Source organism: Hippocampus comes, unplaced genomic scaffold (genome assembly GCF_001891065.2).
Source record: "Hippocampus comes isolate QL1 unplaced genomic scaffold, H_comes_QL1_v1.1 scaffold122, whole genome shotgun sequence".
Lineage (NCBI taxonomy): Eukaryota > Metazoa > Chordata > Actinopteri > Syngnathiformes > Syngnathidae > Hippocampus > Hippocampus comes.
In genome coordinates, this window is record NW_017842059.1 from 3,997,517 (window position 1) to 4,022,669 (window position 25,153).

At 41.4% G+C, this 25,153-nt stretch overlaps 1 protein-coding gene across 5 annotated transcripts; it reads left to right on the top strand.

Annotated features, from left to right (window-relative positions):
• The first annotated feature begins 332 nt into the window (after positions 1-332).
• On the top strand, positions 333-17,811 carry zbtb44 (zinc finger and BTB domain containing 44). 5 transcript variants are annotated; one of them, XM_019861454.1, is made up of 7 exons: positions 333-1,332; positions 2,291-2,381; positions 6,349-7,447; positions 8,404-8,488; positions 9,600-9,751; positions 12,554-12,854; positions 16,904-17,811. In XM_019861454.1, exons 3-7 carry the CDS (start codon positions 6,385-6,387, stop codon positions 17,319-17,321), a joined length of 2,019 nt encoding a protein of 672 aa, XP_019717013.1. In that variant the 5' UTR covers positions 333-1,332; positions 2,291-2,381; positions 6,349-6,384; the 3' UTR covers positions 17,322-17,811. The 5 variants fall into 5 exon arrangements, with proteins under 5 accessions (XP_019717013.1, XP_019717015.1, XP_019717014.1 ...); XM_019861456.1 differs by having other exon boundaries at positions 16,907-17,811; XM_019861457.1 differs by having other exon boundaries at positions 334-1,332; positions 12,554-12,637; positions 16,904-17,040.
• The last annotated feature ends 7,342 nt before the right edge of the window (positions 17,812-25,153 follow it).

The window sequence follows — 25,153 nt, forward strand, 5'->3', positions numbered from 1 at the left end:
TATATATATATATATAAACGAAAAACGTTCAAAGATTCTTCTATGCCGTTCTGACACTCTTCCAGTTACTGTGCAGCTCTTTTGTAACCTTCTGAAGACAACGTGACACTATAAACAAGTCAGTGGCCACTTCCATCCTGTCTGTAGCTTGGAACAGGCAGGTACTCTTGATCAATTGTGAGGTGTGTCGAAATCTGAAAAGCATGATAAAGAAAAACACCAGTTCTAAGTGAACCAGGAAATACATTGGTTGGATTCATGGATCAAGCACTCTATTTTTTTCAATTCAACTTTATTCATATAGTGCTTTGACAATAGTTGCAGCTGTAACACAGCACTTCACACAACACATGAGATGAAACACGAACAACAATACAAACATAACAAACCACCAAATACTTTTTCTCCATTCCTCCATACACTTTTTTGTTTGAAGTGGGTGTAGATGAAAAAGGAGTGATTCAAAGCCTCCTTTTACCAGGTGATCAAAGATTTCATGATCATAGCATGAATGCCTTGACTCACGTCTGCTCCAAGCAGTATTTGAAAGTTAACAAGCCATTGTTGGCATCCGCTTGTGAGTACCATTAACATATACAGAACACCTGTCATGAATGTTGACATTCAGCTTAGAGAATAGGAAACTTTGCAAAAAGTACTGAAACATGCAATTGATCAACACTGTATGTACATTCATTCATTCGGTGCATTTTAGGGTCATTTTTTAATGTCTCCCAAAAGCCTGTACAGTACTCCTACCATTTTGAGACATGTATTACAGGGTCAAATATTGAAAACCTATATTACTTGCAGTTTAGGACCACAAACACAATAATAAGCATCACTGAGCATAGATAAAACTGTTTTTTTTAAAAAAAGTAATGTTTTGTCACAATGCTTGTAATTAGTGGTGTTTGTGTGCCCCATATTGTGGCAACTGAGTCCAATGTTCGTGCAATTAATTTAAAAGCGATACATAACTATGGCAAAAGTGAAGGTAAATAGTGGGTAGCTATGTGGCAAAGTTATTATTGGGATGTTGGACAATGACACTTCCTGCTCCTTTACAGTACGGTACAGTACTGATGCGCACTGCATTGTGGGGACACAAATACGAGCGCCAAAAGGCTAGCCGGTACAACAAAGGAGAGAAAATAACAAACGGAATCTTTAAATGACAAGTTGCTATGATGTGAGTTCCAGTGAGCGTTGTCAGGGATGTAAATTCGCCGGAATAACGCTGGGGATGTAAGACACGTCGCGAGCTGCTTTGTGTCAGCTCGACTGTTTGCCTACTCAGGCCCAGCAGCTCGCAGAGGCCTCGGACTAAAGGTAAATATCCTTTTTGTAATTTGTTTTAGTGTCATTCTTATGTTGCGCGGTTATTATCCATCTAATATGTCGGTTAAGCCTTTTCGTTGGTTGTCCGTTGCTGTATTCTATGCGACCGTAATCTTCCTAGCTAACGTGCTAGCTGTCGTGCATCGCTCGGTTCGTTGAGGTAGTCAGGGTTATCCACGGTCAAACCGGAAGTTCATCATCTTAAACTTCGAAAGAAAAGCATTTGTTGAATTGGACAGAAAAAACGAGGTGTGTTGTGTACTAAGTGTCGAGATTGTACCTCGTATTAATCGACGAAGCGAGCTGATTAAATAGTTATAAATGTACATATTAATAAAGAAAACAATGCTTCATAACGGTATTGTTTTACATATGGTCCTTTACGACATAGCAGCCACTTAGGAAACTTTAATTACTTAGCGTTAAAGCATTGGGTGATGGCTGAACAATTTTGCTAAGTCTTACAAATACAATACGCACGCTCATGAATTCAATATGTATAGTATTGTATGTTTATTTTACTCTACACTCAGCCATCGTCCTGTATGCTGAATGCCCATTGCTATACTGTAGTTAGCAAACTCCTATCCCACCCCCACAACACACACACACACACACACACACACACACACACACACACACACGCGCGCGCGCACACACGCACACACTCGTTTTAGGGGCTGGGAGCAGCGGTATGAAAATCTGTCGAAGTACGTAACTGTGATATGTTTTATTGTGATAGGTGAAACAGGATGTATTACTTATCTCAACCGTCATTAGAAATTGGAACTTGACACATAGCTGGTGTTTGCTAAACTGTATTGTTGTGAGTTTTTAATGTTCATTTTTGGAATTTGCGGCTTCCTGTTGCTCGTCTTACACAGAGGACTTGTCTTTTTTGTTTACTTCGGCCCAACGGCTTCAACTAGCATTTTCCTACTTGTTTCAGCTATCTGACCACTTGCTAGTAGGATGTGATGATAGTTAGAGGGAAAGGACCAGGTTGTAAACTGGGCGCCGCCATCACGAGTAATTGAAAGGTACAGTGGATGTGAACTTTTTGTGTGTTACTCTTTCTTAGCCAATAAATATGTCAGGTTAGGTTTAAAATGTTAGCGAAAATATGATCTGCAACAACCAATAACAAGCATCTATCACCACCTGTGGCCTATTCATTTTAGTAAAAAAAAAAAATCCTATTAGTTTATCATAGTCTCCAGGTTGTTTTTGTCTTGTAAAGCTGGCATTTATTCACACGTTCAAGATTTATTTACATTCCGTTACAATGTTGCAGAAAAACCTTCAAAATGTTTTGTGATTACGGCAAAGTAATCCAACTAAAATAATTGTGTGTGTCAACTTTAAGTCCCTTCAAAATGTCTCCATAGAAATGCCTGAGAGGCTCTTCAACTGTGAGAAAATGGCATGATATTATTTTCTATTCTTTTTACTCCAAGTCTGTAATTCGCCATGTTTTTTATTAGGCCAGGTACTGTACTTTTATTTGGTCTGTGTGTGTGTGTGAGACAGGCTGTGTGCTTTCCTTACTGGTACCCCTGTACTCGAGCTTTTGTTTGATGGAAATATCATGGCTGGGAGTCCACATGTCTCACAGACAGCTGCTAAGCATCCTGTAGTTCACTGGCCTCCACTTGAGCCTGGATTGCCTTTGTTGTGGTTACATAACCTGGCATTCTGTCCTCGACACTCTATTCACTTATCACCCACCTCCTTTTTTTCCGATGAGTGTATTAATGTTGCTGTTTAACTGTCCACAATGCACTTTTAACTTCTCTTTAAAACTTTATAAAGTTCTCTTGCTAATAGATTCTGAAGTAATTAATTAAATTTAAAGTTGCTGAAAAGTGAAAATAAAGATCTCTTCGAAAAGATGTTTTTGAAATTTGGCACATCACAATGAAAAGTGTGATTACCAACCCTGCCAAATATATATGCCAAATGTATTTGAGACTAGTCAAAGTCCTACCTGCAACCTTCTTTTATTTATAATTTTATCTGTGGTTTTATTGTTCTTGTTTTGATTGTAAGGTGTCCTTGAGTGTTTTGAAAGGCGCTTAAAAATAAAATGCATTATTATTTAGTTTCCACCACAAGGGGGGATATCACTGTTTTGTTTGTTTTTTTAAATCTCCAAAGAATTACAAAATAAAAATAAAATAGAACATCAGGTGCTTTCAAAGTGCTTAGGCCAAACAAAAAAGATAGTGTGTTTCAGGTAACATGAAATTTAAGCATAGGGTCGGTAGGTAGGACAAAGTTTTTTGTTTTTTTTTTAATCTTTTTATTTTTTTTTCATCAAAAATTTAAACAAAATAACCATAAAACATAAAACATTCTGACTGTTTCAGAACTCAAAACCTGTTAGTATCGCTTTGGGACACGAGACACAACTTGTTGGTAACAAGTAGACCCATGGAGTTTTCTTCTGAAATTCTTTGTTTTTCTCCTTTTCTGAACATGCTGCTTTCATCATGACATCGAATACGTCTACACTTTCTGTTTTTGCCACTGTTTCTTGTGTTTTTTCTGTACATCTAAATCGAATCGATCTTAGGTCAGGTAAAATATTTAAAACTTGAAACACTAACATATCCTGATCATCAATGTCATATAATTCACCGGTGGCACATTGACACTGTGCTATTTTCACGTGGTTCATACTCGGCCCGTGGTGTTCATCAAATAGTTCGCTGAATTTTTTCGATACATCAATGGATGCTATTTTCTTAGGCGGAGAAAAAAAAGTAGTGTGTTTCCGGTAACCCGACCGACCGAGAGTTTCTACGTCGGAAAAAAAACTTTACGGTCGGGATTTTTTTCAAAAACCCTCTACATTTTTGTGTAGAGGGTTTACATCGGTGCAAACTCTCGCGATATTCACGTTGAGCGTGTGCGTCGTTTGCCCTGTCGTCTGTCAACAACATTGAATCATGGCGGCGGCCGCGATCTCCGACGACAGTTTAAACCGCGTTTTCTGTGTTACAGTCGCATGCTCGCACTATAATGTTAAGAATAGCATCCATTGATGTATCGAAAAAAATTCAGCGAACTATTTGATGAACACCACGGGCCGAGTAAAAAACCGAGAGCGGAGGAGGACGGCGGAGGAGGCGGCGCGCCCCGGCCCCCGAGTCCGGAGCGGGGAGAAAACTAAATAGGTGGCTGCGGCACCGGCCGCGGAGCGGCGGGGGGGGCGTTGCGGGCATCGCGGGGTTGGGGGACGGTGTCGGGCGCGGGGTCGGTCGGTACGCATCGCCTTCGGCAGCGAGCGGGGGTTCATTGTCTCCTTGTTTTATGTTTCATGGTTATTTTGTTTAAATTTTTGATGGAAAAAAAAAAGATTAAAAAAAAAAAAACTTTGTCCGACCTACCGACCCTAAGCTGAAATTTCATGTTCCCGGAAACACGCTATCTTTTTTGTTTGGCCTTAACATTACGGTGCGAGCATGCGACTGTAACACAGAAAAAGCAGTTTAAACTGTTGTCAGAGATCGCGGCCGCCGCCATGATTCAATGTTGTTGACAGACGACGGGGCAAACGACGCACACGCTCAATGTGAATATCGCGAGAGTTTGCACCGATGTAAACCCTCTAACAAAAATGTAGAGGGTTGTTTGAAAAAAAAAAAAAACCTTTACGGTCGGCATTTTCGACGAAGAAATTCTTGGTCGGTCGCGTTACCGGAAACACACAATTTTTTTTTTCTCTGCCTTCGGTTAACATATCAAAAACAGTAACAACAATTTTCTGAGCAATACAAGTACTCAAGACTGAACTTGCTTCAGATAATAAACAATAAAACAGACCCTTAAATCACAGTGCTCTAAGTTAGCACTTCAGAAATAACACTGTTCATCATGACAAACTAAAAGTGCTGAAAAAAACATCTGTAGTAGTCTACAGAGGACACATCAACTATGTCTCATACGTGGGGTGTTCTCGAGTTTAGTTTGCCGAAGAGCTTTGCTATGTATGGCTCGCTCGCTATATTGCTCACGCTTTCGGTGCTAATGTTAGCTGTGGCTGCACTTGCGACTGGGTGCTTTGCATTGATGTGGGAGGCTAAATTTGAGTTGCTTCGGTGGTACGCAAACTCCTTCTTACCAATTAGGCACACCACTCTACCTTTATCAATTGTGTCCTCAGGGCGTTTTTGGAATGTAAATTTTCCATTCATTGTGCCGAAAACTCTCACATCCTGCTCCATTTTCACCTCTCCGCTCTTCACCGCTGCTTACTAAGCCCGCCCGACTCCAATGGGAGCCTATCAGCTTCGGCTAAAGAAGCCCCATCATAATGGCAGCCAATCAATGTCCGCTTCAGGCTGTGACTGACAGTTGTTTCCCCACCCTCAACAACTTGAACACAGGAAACTAACACATAAAAAGGGCTATTAGAAAAAGGCAACCCACCTACAGAAAAAATAAAGGCGGAGATTAAAATCAAGATTAACGCGATTAAAAACGAACGTGCCAAATGGTCTGTAATTAATTAATCGCAATTAACGCGATAATTTGACACCTCTAATCAGCATATCTCGATTTCTGGGTGGTGGTGGTGGTTGTTTTTTTTTTTCTTCAAACCATAACCATGCCGCATTGAACTCCATGCCTAAGGCATTACTGTCACCTAGGGGTAGAAACAGTGCACAGCACGTATCGACAAACAGTGGAGACTTATCCCAGGTCCCAAGTATTGATTTATGATTATATGAATTGATAACGGGCTCTGAAAAGGAAAATCAATTAGATCCAATGAATCCGTTTTTTCTCAAACCTAGCCCTACTACGGCCATTCGACTTTTAAGTTGCAACTGGCATGCACTCATAAATTTAACAAGAAAGTGACACAGAGAGACTCCACCGGTTGTTTTATTATATATGTTTTGTTGTTTAAATGCAAATCCTATAATTAGACAGAGTGGTAAGTGATTGCATGAGCTTATTCCTCTATTAAACTACGTACTAAATACTTTGTCTTCATAGGACAAGTTTTCTCTACATGTTCAGAAGCTGACTAACATGGGAGTGAAGACCTTTACCCATTGCTCGACATCCCACAGCCAGGAGATGCTCGAAAAGCTCAACACTTTGCGTAACCAAGGTGACTTGTGTGATGTTACCATCAGGGTGCAAGACAAACATTTCCTGGCACATAAAGTGGTCCTGGCGTGCTGCAGTGAATTCTTCCGTTCCAAACTGGTGGGTCGGCCCGAGGAGGAGGACAAGTTTGTCTTGGACCTTCACCACGTGACCGTTAGTGGCTTTGCTCCTCTGCTGGAATACGCCTACACATCCACACTCTCCATCAGCACAGAAAATATTATCGACGTCCTCGCAGCTGCGAGTTACATGCAGATGTTTGCTGTAGCAAGCACTTGTTCAGAATTCATGAAGTCCAGTATTCTTTGGAGTCCAAGTAACAACAACAGCAACACGCTTACAGCAGGCAAACCCCTTGAATCAGCACCTGAGAGTGCCTCTTCAAACTGTGCCCTCACTCCACTTGACGGCAGCGTGTCACCCGTGTCATCTGACTGTAGTGTGATGGAGAGAAATGTCCCCGTTTGCCGCGAATCACGACGGAAACGAAAGAGTTTTGTAAGCATGGCTTCGCCTGAGAGTCCCCTCAAATGCACGACACAGATGGTCACGACCTCCCCCCAGGTTCCCAATCCATCCCCTTCGTTTTCAGACAGCACGGCCCAGCCTGTGGAGTCCTCGCTGGCCTTCCCGTGGACCTTCCCATTCGGCATCGATCGGAGATTCCACTCGGATAAATCAAAGCTCCCAGAGAGCCCCCGGTGCCAAGAGCAGGCAGCAACAGTTACTTCTGAGGTGGTGGTCGGTCGGCGACTCAGTGACTTTTTGTCATGTGAAAGCTCCAAGGCAGTGTCACCACCCGTGCCAACTGAGGAAGAAGATGTGAGGGTGAAAGTGGAACGGCTCAGTGACGAGGAGGTCCAGGAGGCATCCTCCCACCCTGTCAGCGCCTCCCAGAGCTCACTCAATGATCAACAGACGGTTCCAGGAAGTGAGCAGGGTCAGGAGGATCTCCTCATCAGTCCACAGTCATCATCCATAGGTGGGGGAGTTAGTGCTACAAAATAATACTTTGTGGCTCATGGGCTTTAGTTAAGTTAAAATGCATCTGCACTACGCTGAGTTCAATGTCAAGCGCAGGTATTTCTTGAGTGTTTCATGGAAACTGAGGCACTTCTGACTGTTCGTGAATTCTTTTAGTTTTGTCAAAAAATCTTTTTACACATTACTCATATGGGCATATTTTCAACAAACTATAGTGCCAAAATGTGTGGACTCCCAACCACATCTTCTGTGAGCGGCACGTTTATCAATTTAAAGATACTCTAGGGGTGTTCACACGGCAACTTTTACTCCGGAGTAGCTACCGGCGCTGCCCCCCGTAGAGCGTTCACACATACATACTGAAAACAGCTTAAACTGGAGCAAATTTAACCCTGCTCAGGAGGTGGTTTAAAAATGTACTCTGTAGTAAATGCTAGTTTGCGGGGCAGCACCGATATAAAATGGGACGTGTGAACGCTACAGGAGTAGACTCACTACAGATGAGAAGAGTTGATTACATACGGGTAGAATGCGTTGCTTTCGTGCTTTGTTGTACTTCCGTCATCTTTTTTTTCTCTCTCATCCTTTTACGGTGTCTGATAGACCACAGCGTTGATTTGTCTGGAGAAGTATAAACCATGGTTTTTCAATATGTCACAAACAAGGCGGGAAAAAGGAAGTACACATTACGCATTCGCATGTTTTATTTCCGTATTGCACGGCCGCAGAAACTGAAACTAAAGGGGTTAACACGCTTCTCTTTAGTAAACAGCTTTATATGTGTGAACGCTTCACAAAATTTACACCGGTGTCAGATATATCGCAACAAAATACAACGGTGCAGCCCCGATGCAAATGTGTGCCGTGTGAACACTCCTTGTGTGAGAGGAATGCATAAGATGAATTCAGAAAAACGCCCACATCGTCTTTTGAGTTTTTTTTTTTTTGTTTCAGGATCAATGGATGAGGGAGTGTCAGAGGGCTTGCCGTCAATTCAGAGTACCGCTAATGCTGGAGGACATGCGGAGGATGATGAAAGGTATCACAATTTGTTTAGACTTGCAGCAAAGGAAGTCATTAGCGTGGTCGACTACGAAATACGGCATAAAACTCCAAAGTGGATGTCACGCATCTGTAATGAATTGAAATGTTCAATATAATAATAAGGTGTTTGACAGCACATTGCTACATCCATCCCAAATATGTGATTAAAGTAATCAGTAGAGTAATTCATATAGATCAGGGGGGCCCATTACGTCAATCTCGATCAACCGGTAGCTCGCGGGCTGGTCCAAAGTCAATCGCGAGGGGTTTAGAGGAGAAAAAAAACCTTAACCATTTGTGTGTCTTAGGGGATGTTAGTAATATATTTTTGTGTTAATGTTCACTGCACCCTAACCATCCTATCAGTCACATCTGCACAAAAAGTATTTAAAAAAAAAAAAAGCAGGTAAATCTTTAACCCACGGTGTTGTGTGACCTGCGTCACCGGAAGTAGTCAGCCCTCAGCAGTCTGCAATTGCAGCTTGTGATTGGAGCTGTTGCCCTACATCTTTTATCGTTATCATCATTCTCATTCAGAGTTATCCAATCCAAGTTTGTTTTGTGTACAATTCACTGAGGTCACGGGCAAAGAATAGGAATCTGGAGGGCCGAGGGAAGCATTTTCAAACGGTACGTGTGAGCTACGATAGATAACAAGCTGCCAAAGTGCCTCGCATGCCTCCACGTCAGGCTGTTCCTCATCATGCGTGTGTATGTGCGTGCGTGCGCGCGGTAACAGGTCGATCGCGGGAGGTTGGTTGATCGAAAGGTAGATCTTCGGTCAAAAAAGTTTGGGCACCCTTGATATAGATGATAACGGATTGTAATCAGGATTGGTGGAGGGGTGGGGGGTGGTGCGTTCAGAATCTCACACAATTTCTGATTGCCACCATGCACCTGCGTGTGGCATAACTGTGCAGAGATGGGTTAGACCTGATGGTAATTAAACTGACAAGAACAGGTGGTGGAATTGTTCGAGTGAGGGTTGCACCTTTGAGGGAAGGGTCACAGCCGACTTCAATCATGGCCAGTCAAAGATGCATTTTTTAAAAATATGTTATTGTTTTGCAAGATCAATCTGTGCTTCCTCTTGTTTGGTATTTCAGATTAGAAGGTATTCAATATCCATACCACCTCTATATTGGCCCATCAGCCCGGCCCGGCACCAATGGCCCTGACAGGCCCTTTCAGTGTCCAACCTGTGGAGTTCGATTCACACGCATTCAAAACCTGAAGCAGCACATGCTCATACACTCCGGTAAGTAAAGATGTGAAATTGACATCATAGTTTCAGAGGAAAACATATGAAATGGCGTGTCAGATGTCAGGACGATGGTGCACCACTGTGGCTGTCCACGGCAGTGATGAAAGTATCTAAAATACAATATTGCATACAGCGCCTTGCGATAGCATCAGACCCCCTTGAACTTTATGACCTTTTGCCACATTTCAACAATTCTATCTTCCCAGTCCCTGTTGAAGAAAAGCAGCCCCAGACTATCATGCTGCAACCACCATGCTTGACAATGGGAAAGTTTTTTTAGGGTGATGTGAGGTGTTACTTTTACGCCAAACATAACACATTCAGCCCAAAAATTTCAATTTTGGTCTCATCAGCCCAGCGCACTTTCTTCCACATGTTTGTTGTGTCTCCCTGGTGGCTTGTGGCAAACTCCACAAACTGCACTTTTGATCGGTTTTGTTGAGAAATGTTTACAAATGCAAACCGTTTCATGACAGCACGGCGGTGATAAACGATCATTTAAAAAGGAAGCACATTGTGGCTTGATACCTGATTTCATTTCTGACATAGGGACAGTCATCTTTGGAAGCTAGCATTAGAACACACGGTTTACCTTGTGTTTTTGATTTAATGCGCTGTCCTGTGCACTAACATATTGTAGACACAGAAGCAGAAAGTAGTTCTAGTTCCGGTATGACGCCTGCTTGCGATTAGATGCAGATGAGAACGCAAAGGTAATAGGAAGGAATTTGAATGAAAGTTGTCAAACTGAAAGGCAGACATCCATCCATATATAAGGAGCACCGCAGCACAAGGTGCACTGTCGATTTTGGCGTAAATTACGGCATTTTAAGTGCGTCTACTATGTTATATTAATAAATAATGCTGAGATTGCCTCAGCCTCACACGTTTTGCCTTGGCGACGAAACGTGTTCTTCTTGCCCAGCAAAGCTTTTTGGGACTATCTCTGCCATTCAATTATCAGAAAAACACTTAAACATCTGTGATTCTCAATTTTGCCATTCAGTGGGGTATGATGTGGCGCTAAATGCAAATTTTGACTCGCAAACTGCAATGCGAAACCGTTTATCTTGAGCCTTGCTTTCACAATACTGTGTATGAATCAGAGATGAAAGTCCTCCGGATTTTCCCGGAATTCCGGGTTTTTCAAATTTTTATGTACATTTCTCCGGAGAATTGAGGAAAATAAAATAAACAATAAAATTAATCCGGATATTAGTTGACAACATTGAATGAAGACGCGTTTGAGTTCGTTGTATTACTTTCACGAGCGTAGCCATATTGAGGCACTAACACTAGTAAAGGTAAAGAGATTTTTATTTGTGTAATAACGACAGAAGACATGATGGCGTTTGACTAATGGTTTAGTAGAACGAATGGCAACTCGCAACAACAGTAGCAAGCGTCATTTTGCCTCTTGGGTTATACCATCTCAACTAGAACGTGGGGGATAGTCCCCAAACAATTTTCGTCTCTTTATAAACACACCTGCTAAACCCCAGTGGAACGAATAAAAGACGCCGTCAACAAGACATTTGTAGTAAAAAATATATTTGGCCAAAAAGGGAAAAACACACAGATTGGCAGAAAATCGTGTCCGTCCGACTTCGAGTGTCGTTTCGGCTAACTTAGCTTAGCTGTTGTCATGTGTGACGTCATTTGCGTCGACGCTGATTGGTTGAAATCAAAAGACGCGCTTGCGTACATGTTCGCGCTGAAGCACGCACAGCAGAGAGCAGCGGACTATCTACTGCTGAGGCTCGCTTAGCTTGAGTGGCGTCGCCACAACAGTAATACCCTCGCCTCGCATTCTCATGGCCTCGCCATATCTTGGAGATTTCGAAATTTCGGCCCGAACGGAAGCCACAAAGGGTACACGTGTGAAAAGTATGTGTGTGTGTGTGTATATATATATATATACACACACACACACACACACACACACACACACATATACACACACACCTTTATTTATTTATTTATTCCGGAATTTTCAGAAAAGTCCACTTTCATCTCTGATGAATGAACAAATTAAAGTGGAATTATACACCAAAATAAAGAACACAAATTAGTTATACCTGGGGGAAAAAAATGGGCAAATTTATTCTGACCGCAAATCCAGAACCCGTGAAGGTGGGGTGTATAATGTACAATGAATCTGAAGGTTTGACGCCCGCTCTTCACATATTTGAAATGCATCACATTAGACCAGCTGTCTACCCTGCTCCGTTGTTAGACGTGGTTTGAGCACGTGTTCAGTCTACATCGACTTTCTGCCACCAACTGTTCACTCCGCCAGGTGCATCTCGAAAAATACTGTACTCCTTATGCTGCACCGGCCTGCTCAACTTGGAGGAGATTGGTTTGCCAAATTGGCAACCACAAGCAGTGAACCTTACACTGATATGAGAATCAAGAACCGCCGTCATTTGCGCCACGATTCAGATGCACTGTCAACAAAATACAACAAATATTCCTCTTAATAAATACACTTGTCAACAGTTTCTTCATTTAGACAATATTGGCTTCTTATTGTTCTCTAATTATGAAGTACGACCTTGTACAAAATTGTACTGTGATTCATGAAAATGGTTAATAACCCTTTTCGGGGACAGCGGTTAAAACAGTAGACAGCTGACCATGTTATCAGGTTACAGGGTGCACGAAAGGGTTAACTATAAAAAAAATCTAATTGTTATTGGCATCCTCCTCCACTATACATTTCAAACATTTCATTTTCAGTGACTGAAATAAACCGAATCTGAACGTAAGTGTTGATTTTCTTTATTCCGCTAGGCATTAAGCCTTTCCAGTGTGACCGCTGTGGGAAAAAGTTCACACGGGCCTACTCTCTAAAGATGCATCGGCTGAAGCACGAAGGTAAACGCTGTTTCCGGTGCCAGATTTGTAGTGCCACATTCACGTCCTTCGGTGAATATAAGCACCACATGAGGGTCTCCCGACACATAATCCGCAAGCCGCGGATTTATGAGTGCAAAACGTGTGGCGCCATGTTCACCAACTCTGGCAATTTAATTGTACACCTGAGGAGTCTGAACCATGAGGCATCTGAACTAGCAAACTACTTCCAGAGCAGGTGAGAAGACCCCATCGTTCACTCAATTCACATTGGGGTCAGCAAACACCTCTATCATATTGATTTCAGTATGTCACATTACTGTATTTTCCACACTAAAAGGTGCACCTAAAAGCCTTCCATTTTCTTAAAAGCTGACAGCGCGCCTTAAAATCCGATGCGCCTTGTGTATTCTCATTACGGTAATGTGTCGACCCCAAAATGGCTCCTTGCTAGAGACATGCTTACAACGCAGAGTTCAAACTTAAGGCGATTGGGTTGCGCAGTTGAACACGGAACTAGAGCAGAGGCAAGAGAGTTCAATGTTAAGGAGTCAATGTTATAACTTGCTGTTGGTTAAATGAACTGTGTCGCTGCTTTATTAAGTTTTACTGACATTTGATCGTTCTGTAGCAACGCCACTCTCAGCGAAGCTATCTTAGCTTAGCTGTTGTAGCTTAGCTTGATCTCTGACATGGGGTGTGTCGGCGCTGATTGGTTGAACCACGTGCATACACGCTCGTGCTCGCGCACATTTCCTCGAGTGTACCTCCATCTAGTGGATGCATTGTAGATTGCGTCTTATAGTGCGGTGCGTCCAATATATATGGAAAAAAATTACAAACTAAGCCATTCATTGACGGTGCGCCTCATAATCCAGTGCGCCTTTTAGTGTGGAAAATACGGTAATGTACTTTAACTCTGTTTTCTTATTTGATACATACTTACAGTACATAGAAAACACCTCAGTCATATTGATGTCATTATGTCACATTAATGTAATTTAAGTCTGTTTTCTTATTCGATACTTCTATCATATTGGTATGGTTATGTAACAATGTACTTTACCTCACTTTTTGTATCCGATACATATAGTACGTATGTATACAGAGCCGCCAAATGTGACGGATTGTCCGTCATTTGTTACGGAAATCACCGAACGTGACCTCACTAGGGCTGTAATGTTGAGTTCCAGATATTTCAAGAAAAATGATCAATTATGTGCCATTCGTTCCACGCCATTTCAAGGACAAATGCAAAATACGGATTTTTTTTTATATTACATATATCCTTTAAAATTATCTGTCATTGGTTTGATAAAAAAGAAAATTATATACCAGAAGTACTTGTGGTATCGATACTTCATATGAGTATCTGTGATGACTCAAGAGTTGAGTATTTATACTGGTATGCGCTGAAAAAAAGTGATATTGAACATCTCTAATATGTATATATGTTTATACATATAAAGTGTTCCTTAACAACTTTGCAATTGGAATAGTCTGCAGCATGGGTTTGTTATTGTTTTGTTGGAAGGTCAACCTCCGTTGCAGTCTCAGGTCTATTGCAGACCCCAACAGGTTTTCTTCCAAAATGGGAGCCTGTATGTGGCTCCATCCATCTTCCCCATCAACTGTATGTCTCTTCCCACGTCCTGCTGAAGAGAAACAGTCCCAGATGATGATGCCCCTACCACCAATTTTGACAATGGCCTTCTTCCATGGTTGTTGTGTTTCCCAGGTGGCTTGTGGTAAAATGTAAACCATACTTTTTATGGTTTTCTTTGAGAAATGGCTTTCTTCTTGACACTCTTCTATAAAGGCCAGATTTGTGCAGTGTGTCCAATGGACAGATTCCCCTGCTTTAGCTGTGGATCAGTGCAGTTAATCCAGATTGATCCACGGGCCTCTTGGCTGCATCTCTGATCAGTGCTCACCTTGTTTGGACTGGGAGTTTAGAGGAATGGCTCGGTCTGGATAGGTTTGCATTCGTCTGCTACTCTCTTCATTTCAACATGATTGATCAAACACTGCCCCATCAAATGTTTAAAACATGTTGAAATCTTTTTATAACCAAATCGTGCTTTAAACGTCACTACGACTTTATCCCGGACCTCTCTGGTGTGTTCCTTTGGCTCTTCATAATGCTGTTTACTCCCCAATATTCTTTTAACAGTCCTTGAGAGCATCACAGAGTTAGGTGCATTTCTACCGAGTCTCAGTTTCACACCCTCAGTTTCACACCGGTGGACTCTGTTTATCATCATCAGTCATTTAGGTCAACATTGGATTATTCAGAAATCATCAGGGAAATTCTGGAGTCTGTCAGCTCTCTACTGAGAGAAAAAGAGGTTCATAATTTTTCAGTTCAGCTTTTCAGTTATTTGGTTGTAAAACGAAAAGTTTAGAATATCAAATACATTTTACAGTGATGAAAGTCCTGCGGATTTTCCCGGAATTCAAATTTCATGAAAGTTCCTCCGGAAAATTGAGGAAAAATTGCCTAAAATTAATCCGGCTATTAGTTGACAACATTGAATGAACACGCGTTTGAGTTCGTTGTTTTGCTTGTAGCGACACCACTCGAGCGAAGCGCGCCTCAGCACTCGATAGTCCGCTGTTCTCTGCTGTGCGTGCGTCAGCGCAAACATGTACGCACGCGCGCGTCTTTTGATTTCGAACAATCAGCGCTAACGCAACTGACGCATCCGTCACAGATCAAAGAAGCTTTGATCTCCGACAACAGCTAAGCTAGCGGAGACGACACGACGCTCGAGATCGGACGGACACGTTTTTCTGCTAATCTGTGTGTTTTCCTTTTTGTCCAAATTTTGCTTTCATGAGCGTAGCCATGTTGAGGCACTAACACTCGTAACCATAACACCCCTCCCTTCACATTCTCATGGCCTCGCCTTCGAAATTTCGGCGAGAACGGAAGCCACAAAGTGTGCACATGTGCACACAAAAGGCAGATTAATCATTGAATGTCGAGTATTTCAATAGCGTTTTGTGTAAACTAAATCATGCGTGATCGGCTAGGTACGGGCCCAGCGCAATGTTCAAACAGGTAGACAGGCAAGCTGACATACATGCAATAGACGCGAGTGTTAGGAACACGTTCAAGTGGTCATGGCTTGAGGAAAAGGGCTTGAACGGAGATTTTTTTGTCCGACTACATTAGAAAGGTCGACGAAATGTTAAAATCATTTTATATATATATATATATATATATATATATATATATATATAAATAAATTTTCAGGAAAGTCCACTTTCATCTCTGATTTTATTCCACTTTAAGATTGTGTCCCACTTGGTGCTGCTGCTTCACCAAAAACAAACCAAAAAAAAAAAAATCCTCTTTTATATCTTTATGTTTGAAGCCTACAATCTGGCAAAGGTTGAGACACCTCTGTCCTTCACTTTCTCTGGTGGGTGTTAAGTGTGGTACACGGCATGTCGCCAAATAGCACAGCGACTACTTGTCACCATTTAAATGGGCCAAATTACTGATTCCAAATTTGAAGACGCCTGCGATGCTAATTAGAGGGGACATCTTGGTTGAACATGGGAATCATGGTCACAATTGATTCGATTCATGTCTGATTTAGAGGGCCACGCTTCACTTTGATTGTCAATGCATCTTGCATTGATGAACATTTTTCTCTGTGTACTTCCTACTTTTTGTAATGACCCAAAATAAATTCCGGTCGTTTTTGTTTTCTTTTTTCCTTCCCTGTGTCATTACAGCATCCTGCCAGCGTTGTTTCGGTCATCAAAGTCCTGATCTGAAGTGTGGAGCAGAAGTTTGTCAGCAACAAAAAAATATTCATCTTAATACAAAATTTAAAAATCAGTAGCTTTATTAGTCGCACTTTGCGCGAGTGGAGGACAATTTAACTCTCAGTGCCTCCTTTTTAAAGGGCAAAATTGGACCATTTCAGAGCAGTCTGGAAATGACAAAGGGATCGCATATGGTCGCATAATATTACCTTCCTCAGACCCTCAGACAGAACAAACTTGAGATGAATGTCATATTTTGGAGTTAAGCTGGTTTCAGTTTTGCATCACAATGCTTTTAAAGGACTTAATCGTGTTTTCATTGTGTTCGCGATGAGGCATGTACCTTCACTGGAATGTATTGCAATTTATTTCACTGAGCTATAGGAGTCTGGAGACAAAAAATCAATATGCTGTACATTTATTATATTAGAAGTGTTAACGGAGAAGTGAAAAGTGCTGTGATTGCTTTGTTTTGTTTTTGTTTTTTCTCCCCTTCCCCCTTCCCAGTAGTGATTTCCTCGTGCCCGACTACCTGAGCCATGTGCAGGAGGAGGAGGAGGAGGTGCTCGGAGTCCAATATGAATTGGAAGAATCCCAACATCACCCTGTCTATGCGGGCAACACCTCCACATCCACAACCATTCCCGCCTCGTCCTCCTCCTCAGTTCAGTTGGCTGTCATCTCCCAGGTCTCCTCCTTGACCCAGAATTGTGAGAGCTCACCTGGCTTCCTTTCACCCGATTCCATGGATCCCCTGGAAGCTCGCGTCTCCTTCAAGAAGCATGCAGGCGGCACCTCTGCCCTGGCAGAGGAGACCAAGAAGGACAACAGAGAAGGAGGCGGTTCACCCGTCGCGTTTGACCAAGTGCACCATCGAAGGCCCAATATCCAGGCCCAGGAGTTGGCTTCTATCACCATTGAGTGATGCAAGTCTTCTTCTTGCCCATGTTGTGCTACTTTGCAGTGATAACATCTGGGAAAATCTGAGGAATATTGATGCCCAAAGAGCTCAAGTGGACTTCACATTTCCATTGACAGAATCACGGCGAGTTTTATCAAGACTTTGGTTATCCCGGTGATGGCTTTCCACCATAAAATGAGTCATGTGCGTGTGTGTTTTTAACAAGGGTTATTCATCCCGTTTGACGTGAATGCACTGCCACTGGAGGTATGTGAAATTCTAGCCTTGTCCTTTTGAAAAGTGCCTGAGAATAGATGAAGAGCACTTGTTTGCCAACAATAGCAACTTAAGGCTTTACAAGCTGAGCTTTTTTTTTTTTTTCTCTTAGGATGATGTTAATGTGTATGGGCACACACCTGTCTCTTTCGGTCTTGTCACAACATGTCAGTATCGTCTCTTGCAATATCTCTTAGTGTAGATTCCCGTCTGCAGTACATGTCAACTGTTGTAGAACTAACATGATGTCCGGATGAAATACATTTCATTAATATGTTTAAAACTGCAAGTATAGTTCCTCATTAATTTTCTGTCTTTTTTTTTTTAGGCCAGGACTGTGGTTCACTAACAGATCAGATAAAATATTTTTAGCACTGGCAACATTTTCACTCAATTACACAGTTGTGGTCTGAAGTTGTGGATTGCCTCACAGAGTCATCTGACATTGTTTGGAAAATGGCACGAAAAACAAAACTTTGAAGGTGATGGAATGATTTTCATGGTCTGTCACATCTATTATGCTTCGATCAGTTCAATAGGTTGGCAATCAGAAGACGACGACAAAGAGAAAACCCTCCAGTTTGTTTCTTTGTTTTTCTTCTTCATTAACATTGCTGCTTTTCTGTTATGTACTGGAAAACAATTTGCATTCCCTGTTTTGAATCATAACTCTACTCCCAAAAAAACAAAGGCATACCAATGTTGAAAAATAAAAATCGAAATCCAACAACATATAGTAAGCGGTGTGAATCACAAATTTGAAAAGTAAAGCAGCAAAGTTCATGAAACTCAATATTTCTGTGACTGCCAAAAAACTTTGGCCACGACTGTAGAAGGTGACACCTTCATATTTCAATCCGCAAGGTTTTCAAACAAACCCGAATGTAGCATTTCATGCCGGTTGCAGTCCGGCTTGCTCGTTATTTGATAATGTGTTGTTTCTTTTTACACTTGATGATATTTCTCCCCGTCTGCCCATGTCCACTTTTCACTCGTTTTTCCACACATTATCTTATTTCTCATTCTGATGTCCAAATACAATAGCAACAGTTTGGGATTCACATTTTCCCCATTTAGCGTGTACCCAAAAAAAGAGAACTGAACAGCTGGATCACATAAATGTTTGTGATCTTTGTTTGTAAAGTAACTAGTTGCATAACAGTCATGCAAAGGATATTGCAGACAGTTGGACGTTTGTTACAACATGATTGTCTTTTCTAGAAATGTCCCTGCGTGATGATGATCCCAAAGCACATGTGCTGGCTGTTCTGTTTTCCCATGGCCACTTTTTCAAAGCGGAGCTTCTTGGTATTATGTGAAGAGATTACTTGAGAGATGTCGTAGTTGTAGTTTTGTTGTTCGTGTGATTTGTTTTTGTTTTTGTTTTCTGTGTTTGCCATTCTCTTCAGAGACGTTGCTGATACTGATTAATGACACACATTTTTCTTATTATCCACGAGTTGAATGCTACTGACTGCCTAACTTTATATTTAACTTCTGTAAATTTTGCAGCTGCCACTTTGGGTTCAAAAAAGAGGTCGTAAATCTTATCCCCCCCCCCCCCCCCCCCCCCCCCATGAAGAGTTGATTGTAGAGATGAACATTGTCTGGTTTTGTAACTGTGACCATTATTTAAATTCACTGAGTGCTGTCTTAAGATTTTGTGTCACACAGTGTGACTGTGTCCGCCACATTTTCAAATTTGTGCCATTTGACTTTTTCCTTGTCTGACTAAAAACTCAAGCTCTTATCCTTAGGACCAAATGTTCTCTTATTTCATTTGAGGATTTGCCACGGCAATCAGTGCTTGCACACAAAAGAAAGAGATAATCATTATCAGCAGTCCATGCAGTTTATTGAAGGAGTTGGGCTGTTTGAAAAAAAAAAACTACAACAAAAAAACAAAAATGACAATGTTGTGCATCCAACAGGCTAGCCTTCGTCAATGGACCTATTAACTCTAGTTGCACATTATCAAATATTTTTTCAACTGTTTCGCCACTAGTTCATCATATTCTCTGTATAATATACTGTTTTGTATAGCCGATACTGATACCTTCCATCCATCATAAAACATGAGGGTCGTGGACGTGCTGTCGAGCTTATTCCGGGTGTCTTTGTTCGATTGTGGGGTACACCCTAAAAACCGATGCGCCATTCTGCATGTTGCCTCTGCCGCCTGACACACCCGACACCAATCCACAGAGGAGCCGCTGGTCGGCGATCTCCTCTGGGATGTTGAAAGTGCGGTGAAACCTGGCTGGCCCGCTTTTGTTTACGTTGCCTTCCCACCCACGGCGCTTGTTTGACCCGACAACAATTCACGGAGTACCCGCCGGTCGCATGCGATGTCGTTCATGTTTGAAAGTGCGGTGAAAAGTCTCTGCGAGTCATCAGTTCTTGCTGTAATGCGATGTCAATGAAGTCCACGCGATTATAGTAGCCAACAACGAAGGTAAAAATACAGTTAAAAAGGAAAAGGCATCGGTCTTCATCATTCTCCAACTGCGGCAGCCCCAGAAGCAGGCCGCCATCGAGGCAATGCCACGACTGTCGGGCAATGACCTCCGGGGGAGCCTCGGTTACGGCTCTCGTTCAAGTGAACGTGAACGTGCACTTGTGATTTTTATTTTTTTTTGTTAAAATATGAGTAATAATAATAAATATTGTATTTAGATGTGATGAGATTTCGTCGAGTTCAGTGGTTTTTAACCTTGTTTGAGGAACCGAACCCAACCAGTTCATATGCACATTCACTGAACCCTTCATTAGTGAAAAACAAAAATATGACTTTTTACAAATTCAAGACATATAAAACGCATTTATTTAAAACAGAAAAACAGTGAATAAAATTTCAAGACAAAAGTATACGTTTTTTTAAATTTTACGACGTACTATCATGGCAGTCACACGTTGACTGCTGAGCGAACTAAATTTCCTGCAGCACTGATTGCACAAGCAATGTAATGTGATCATCTGTAGCTAGTGATGGCCAAGCGGGCATGTCATAACTAATTTACATGTTGAGTCGCGTGTGTCTTAACCTCCATGGCAGAGGCTCCGTCGAACGCCTGAGACCGATTCACCGAACGCCAAGGGTTCGATCGAACCCAGGTTAAGAACCACTGGTTAAGTTGCACATTAGTTTATTTGATGCGACTTTCAACATCGGCCTCAATATCGTCCTTAATTTGCTGTGTAGGACCGATAAAAAAACGTTATTACCCACCCGATACCGATGATTATCGTGCATCCCTTAATATACATGAAAATGCTGCTGTTTGTTGAAAAGTGCCCCAGCTGTTTTTTTTTTTTGTTTGTTTTTGTGTTTTGTGAACTAACGTGTGCAATAAATGGAGAGGTGTTGTTTTGAAAGTTAAAATTCTGTTTCTGGAATGCTGATCGGTTACAGATGTATTTTTAAAAAAAGAATGTATCATTTATTTGGGAGAAAAATAGAACCCATTTGATCTGTGAAACAAGGGGTTGGTTCCGCTCTGCTCCTCTGTGTTCATCTCTGAAGTTGCATGTTTATGCTATGTAAAGTTGAGAGCACTTCATGTTCCGTTGCCGATGTGTTCTGTCAAGTGTAATGTGTTGATCTTACAGCCTGGTTTTGGATCCGTTTTGCTGGAGCATGACCTTTCTTTCCTGTACATTCAGCCCTTTTATGTGCAATGCTTTGACAATATCTTGATGATATGCAAGATATGCCTTTACAGTGTGCACTTGGTGTTGTATACCAGTTTTCTACCAGTCGATGCTTTATTTAAAAGTTGTCTTCATAATGGCATATAGATATATATAGATAGATATATATTGTTGAATTTTATATCATGGGTCACTGTTTGATGGCATCTTTCTTGTTAAATGTGAATAGGACCGTTTCAGTTGGGAGTATGTCAGGGTCGTCTTCATTCTGTGACTGTCTGCAGTATGTGTATAGTTAATAATAATAATATATGCAGTATATACATAGTATGTTGCATATTGTTTATACTGTAGGTTATTTGATTACAACCCACTTTCTGACAAACGTATTTTTGTGTCTTTGATACTGTACCTAGTTTTGAGAAACTGTTTAAAACATCCCGGTTAGTGATATAAACTGCACATTAGGGAGAAACTGATGTTGTGGTGTGTCTGGAGTTTGTTTTACAGCTTGCTCTTAAAAACTGACAATACCACTCTGTATTTTAAGGTTTGTGGTTGTACTGATTCTGAATTTGCTAATGTTCTGGCTCTGCAGTCCTGTTATTAAAAAGGGTGTTTTTGTAAATGCATAACATGCAAATAAAAAGACAACTAACGAATTCCATGTGTGGTGCTGTTTCTGCTGGTTTTGGGTGAGCTAGTGCATTTGAAGTCATGCAGATGAGAGAAAGGATTTGGTCGCGATAAAGCACGTTTCGCAAGATGGCATGACAGTTGGCCCACAATGTATTTATTTATTTATTTTACTAAATGTTTGGATGTACCTTTTAGAGGAATTTACGACAGGCTTTCCCGGTCTACCTCTTTGAGATGGCAACAAACAAAGTTCACGATAAATTCAACTTTATACACTGGATTAAACTTGTCATGACGTGGCCCCCTGCTTCTGACGGAACCTTTAAAAGACAGACGAAAATCGAACTGGGCGATGTCGAAACATATGAAATATTACTGCTTTCAGCCAACATTTGCGTCATCAAAAACTACCGTGCAATGATCGTGGTTATATCTTCCTCAAGAAATCGCTCCTGTTGATCATCGTAAATGTTCTTCATTTGGGCCTCTGCTTGTTGATACTATTGACCAAATTGATAAATCTATTTTAAAACACTAATGGCAATCATGCAAATATTATCTCTTGACAAAAGACAGGTGGATAAATATGACACAATGATCAAGCACTTGTTCTCGCCAGCTCCATTTGATCCCTATTGTATAACACTTGGCTCATCTGTTGCTCCTTGCAAATGTGTGTGTGTGTGTATGTGTGTCTTTTTTTTTTTTTTTTTGGAATAGGTGTTCGCAGATGTGTTCACGACTGGTTTACATTTTCGGCTATCTGTGGACGTGCATGGGCAGGAGGAGGAAGTGGGAGTGGTTTAGATGAAATGGATACAGCAGTTAGCGAGCAGAGACTAGATAATGCAATGGTAAGTCGCTGAGCCAGGAAAAATAAAACAGTCTGCATGACTAATGCACATGTCATACAGTCCCAATCAATGGAAAAGTTGGAGTCAATGGAATATTCCACAAATCAAACATTTGCCAGATTCATTAGCTTCTTGCATCCCTAGAAAATAACATTAAGACTTTCAGATTCTGCATCCCAAAAGGTGAACCGCCTACTAATGGTGCTAATGTTACACGGCCAGAATTGCAATACTACAAAAAAGTAATTCAGTTGTTCCATTTGTTTCCAACAATTCAGAGAGAGAGCATCATCTGAAAAGTATTAGGCATGATTTCTCTCTGCCCAGCAGTAGCTCGAATGTTCCAACTACCTGCTGACAGGAGCAAGAAGAAAAACATTTCAACTCTCTACAGAGATGTCAATCCCCAAACCCCCACCCCGGCTCGCTACAGATCACAATATTATCCTGCCAATCTAATGTTGGAAAACTGAAATCTTAGCCAGACAGAACATTAAGCCTTCATTCCAACGTAAATTCCTTTGAAATCATGTGATGTAGCACAGCGCCTTGGGTGGAGGAAGAAGGGGGAAGACGAAAACATTAGAGCAAGGAGACTTGCTTTTTATCACACCCCGCTGCACCATCCCGTATTTATGGAATTTTGCAAACAACACTGAATGAGAAATATTATCCCAGCTGAGAAATGACCTCATCAACTTCACAATGAAGCTCTGAACTGAATTTCTCCAGCCAACTCATGAAGACAATACAATATCTACCGACATTTGGAGTCATATTTGCTCTTTCACCGCACCAAATATGTCAGACTGCAAGAAATCTGTTGCACAAACCTCTCGCGGTTACCTCGACTTGGATCAGGTCATTCCATACTTCAAATGTCTTCTTTTGATGACTTGGATGTGTCGTTTAGGAGGGATTAGCGGGCGGCTTTCGGAGACACGCACTGTACAGTTCATAGAGAGTACATGTTATTAGTTCCAGTCCTTTTTGTATTTTATTTTTCGTCAGTCACGAAAAGACACGTGACACAGCTCTTCCAGTGTAAAACACATATGCAGTATGGGGACCTCACATGGATGTTGAGAAAACTATTGGACTGCCCACATTGTCCCCAAGCCCACACCAAAGCATGTGTTAGGTGATTTATATTTGGCAAGACATGACAATGGCGAACCAATTTCCCCCAACTTCAATGTCGGAATTCCAGTGACAGAAACACCAAACAACATGCAAATTTGAGGATCGTGACCTTAGGTCCTATTTTATTTACAGAGGAATTCTTTGCCTTTCCCTGTGCCGTGTTTTGGGATTCAGACGGCCCAGATGCTTCCCTCTGCCATTTCAAACATGTTCACTATTTGAATCAATGTGTTTGCAATTACATCATTACAGTTATTTTGGCGCCTCACCTCCCATTATTTATGTGTCGCATCACTTCTTAAAACCATAGTCTAGCCAGGAATGGAGTGTTTAATCATTTATATTGCCAGAAAGAGCTTTGTGACATCCAAAATTTCATTTGACCCATTGTTGTTCCCATTGTGTCTTAGACTTGCATCATCTTCTGTTTTTTAAGCCAAACAAGTGATGTATGAAATTTGGAATAAACGGTTGGTTGGTTAGTCAGTCCGCCAGACAGTGTAGCTCAGACTGATAAAATGACATAAACAACTATCAAGCTTAATTAAATCGACAATTCTCTTAAAGGGATACCGGTGTTCTGACGTGCTGACACGTCTCCTTGCGGATGCGTTAGATTTGTGTGGTGTGCAACACAAAATATACGTACAGCCAGTGGCGGGCCGTGCATTTCAACCTTAGGCCTTCAGTGACGTCACATACATACACAATATAGGCCCGTCAAGCAGCACTTAATTTCAGGAACATTGAAAACCATCACGTATGCATTCACAATTAAGAGCAGGAAACTAAATTTACAGATATTGTCAAAAATAAAAAGATGATTTAAAAATACGAAATAAAATGCCACCCACATTACGCTGTGTGATCTTAAACAAGTCTGTCCAATAAATTGCGCAATGTCGCAGTTTCATGGAAGACACCAACCAAACAATAACAAAACAAACTATTCTTTGAAAATAAACAGATCATTTGCATTTTGAAAATCGGCGATTCAACAGCAAATAACTGAAAATGTTGAGCAGCTGAGATTGAACGAACTTTCGTGCACGAAGGTGACTACAATGCGCCATTATAAATTGCAGGTGAGCAGATTTATTTGATACATTTTTGTATCTTTGTCATTTTATTTCGTTACCATGAATTTAATACTAACGAAATAAAATGACAAGAAGAAATGTAAAATAAAATTCATTTACTCACCAATGTCGTGCCTGTACACTGAGGTGCAGATCTACGTGAGTGTCCCCAAACGTTTTTAAACGCACCGTAGCTTGTAAGTGCCCAGCCGTT

Coding starts and splice junctions, on each gene's coding strand:
- zbtb44 (XM_019861454.1), top strand. CDS start 6,385: ATGGGAGTGAAGACCTTTACCCATTGCTCGACATCCCACAGCCAGGAG. Junction 8,489..9,599: donor CATGCGGAGGATGATGAAAG/GTATCACAATTT, acceptor TTGGTATTTCAG/ATTAGAAGGTATTCAATATC. Junction 9,752..12,553: donor GCACATGCTCATACACTCCG/GTAAGTAAAGAT, acceptor TTATTCCGCTAG/GCATTAAGCCTTTCCAGTGT.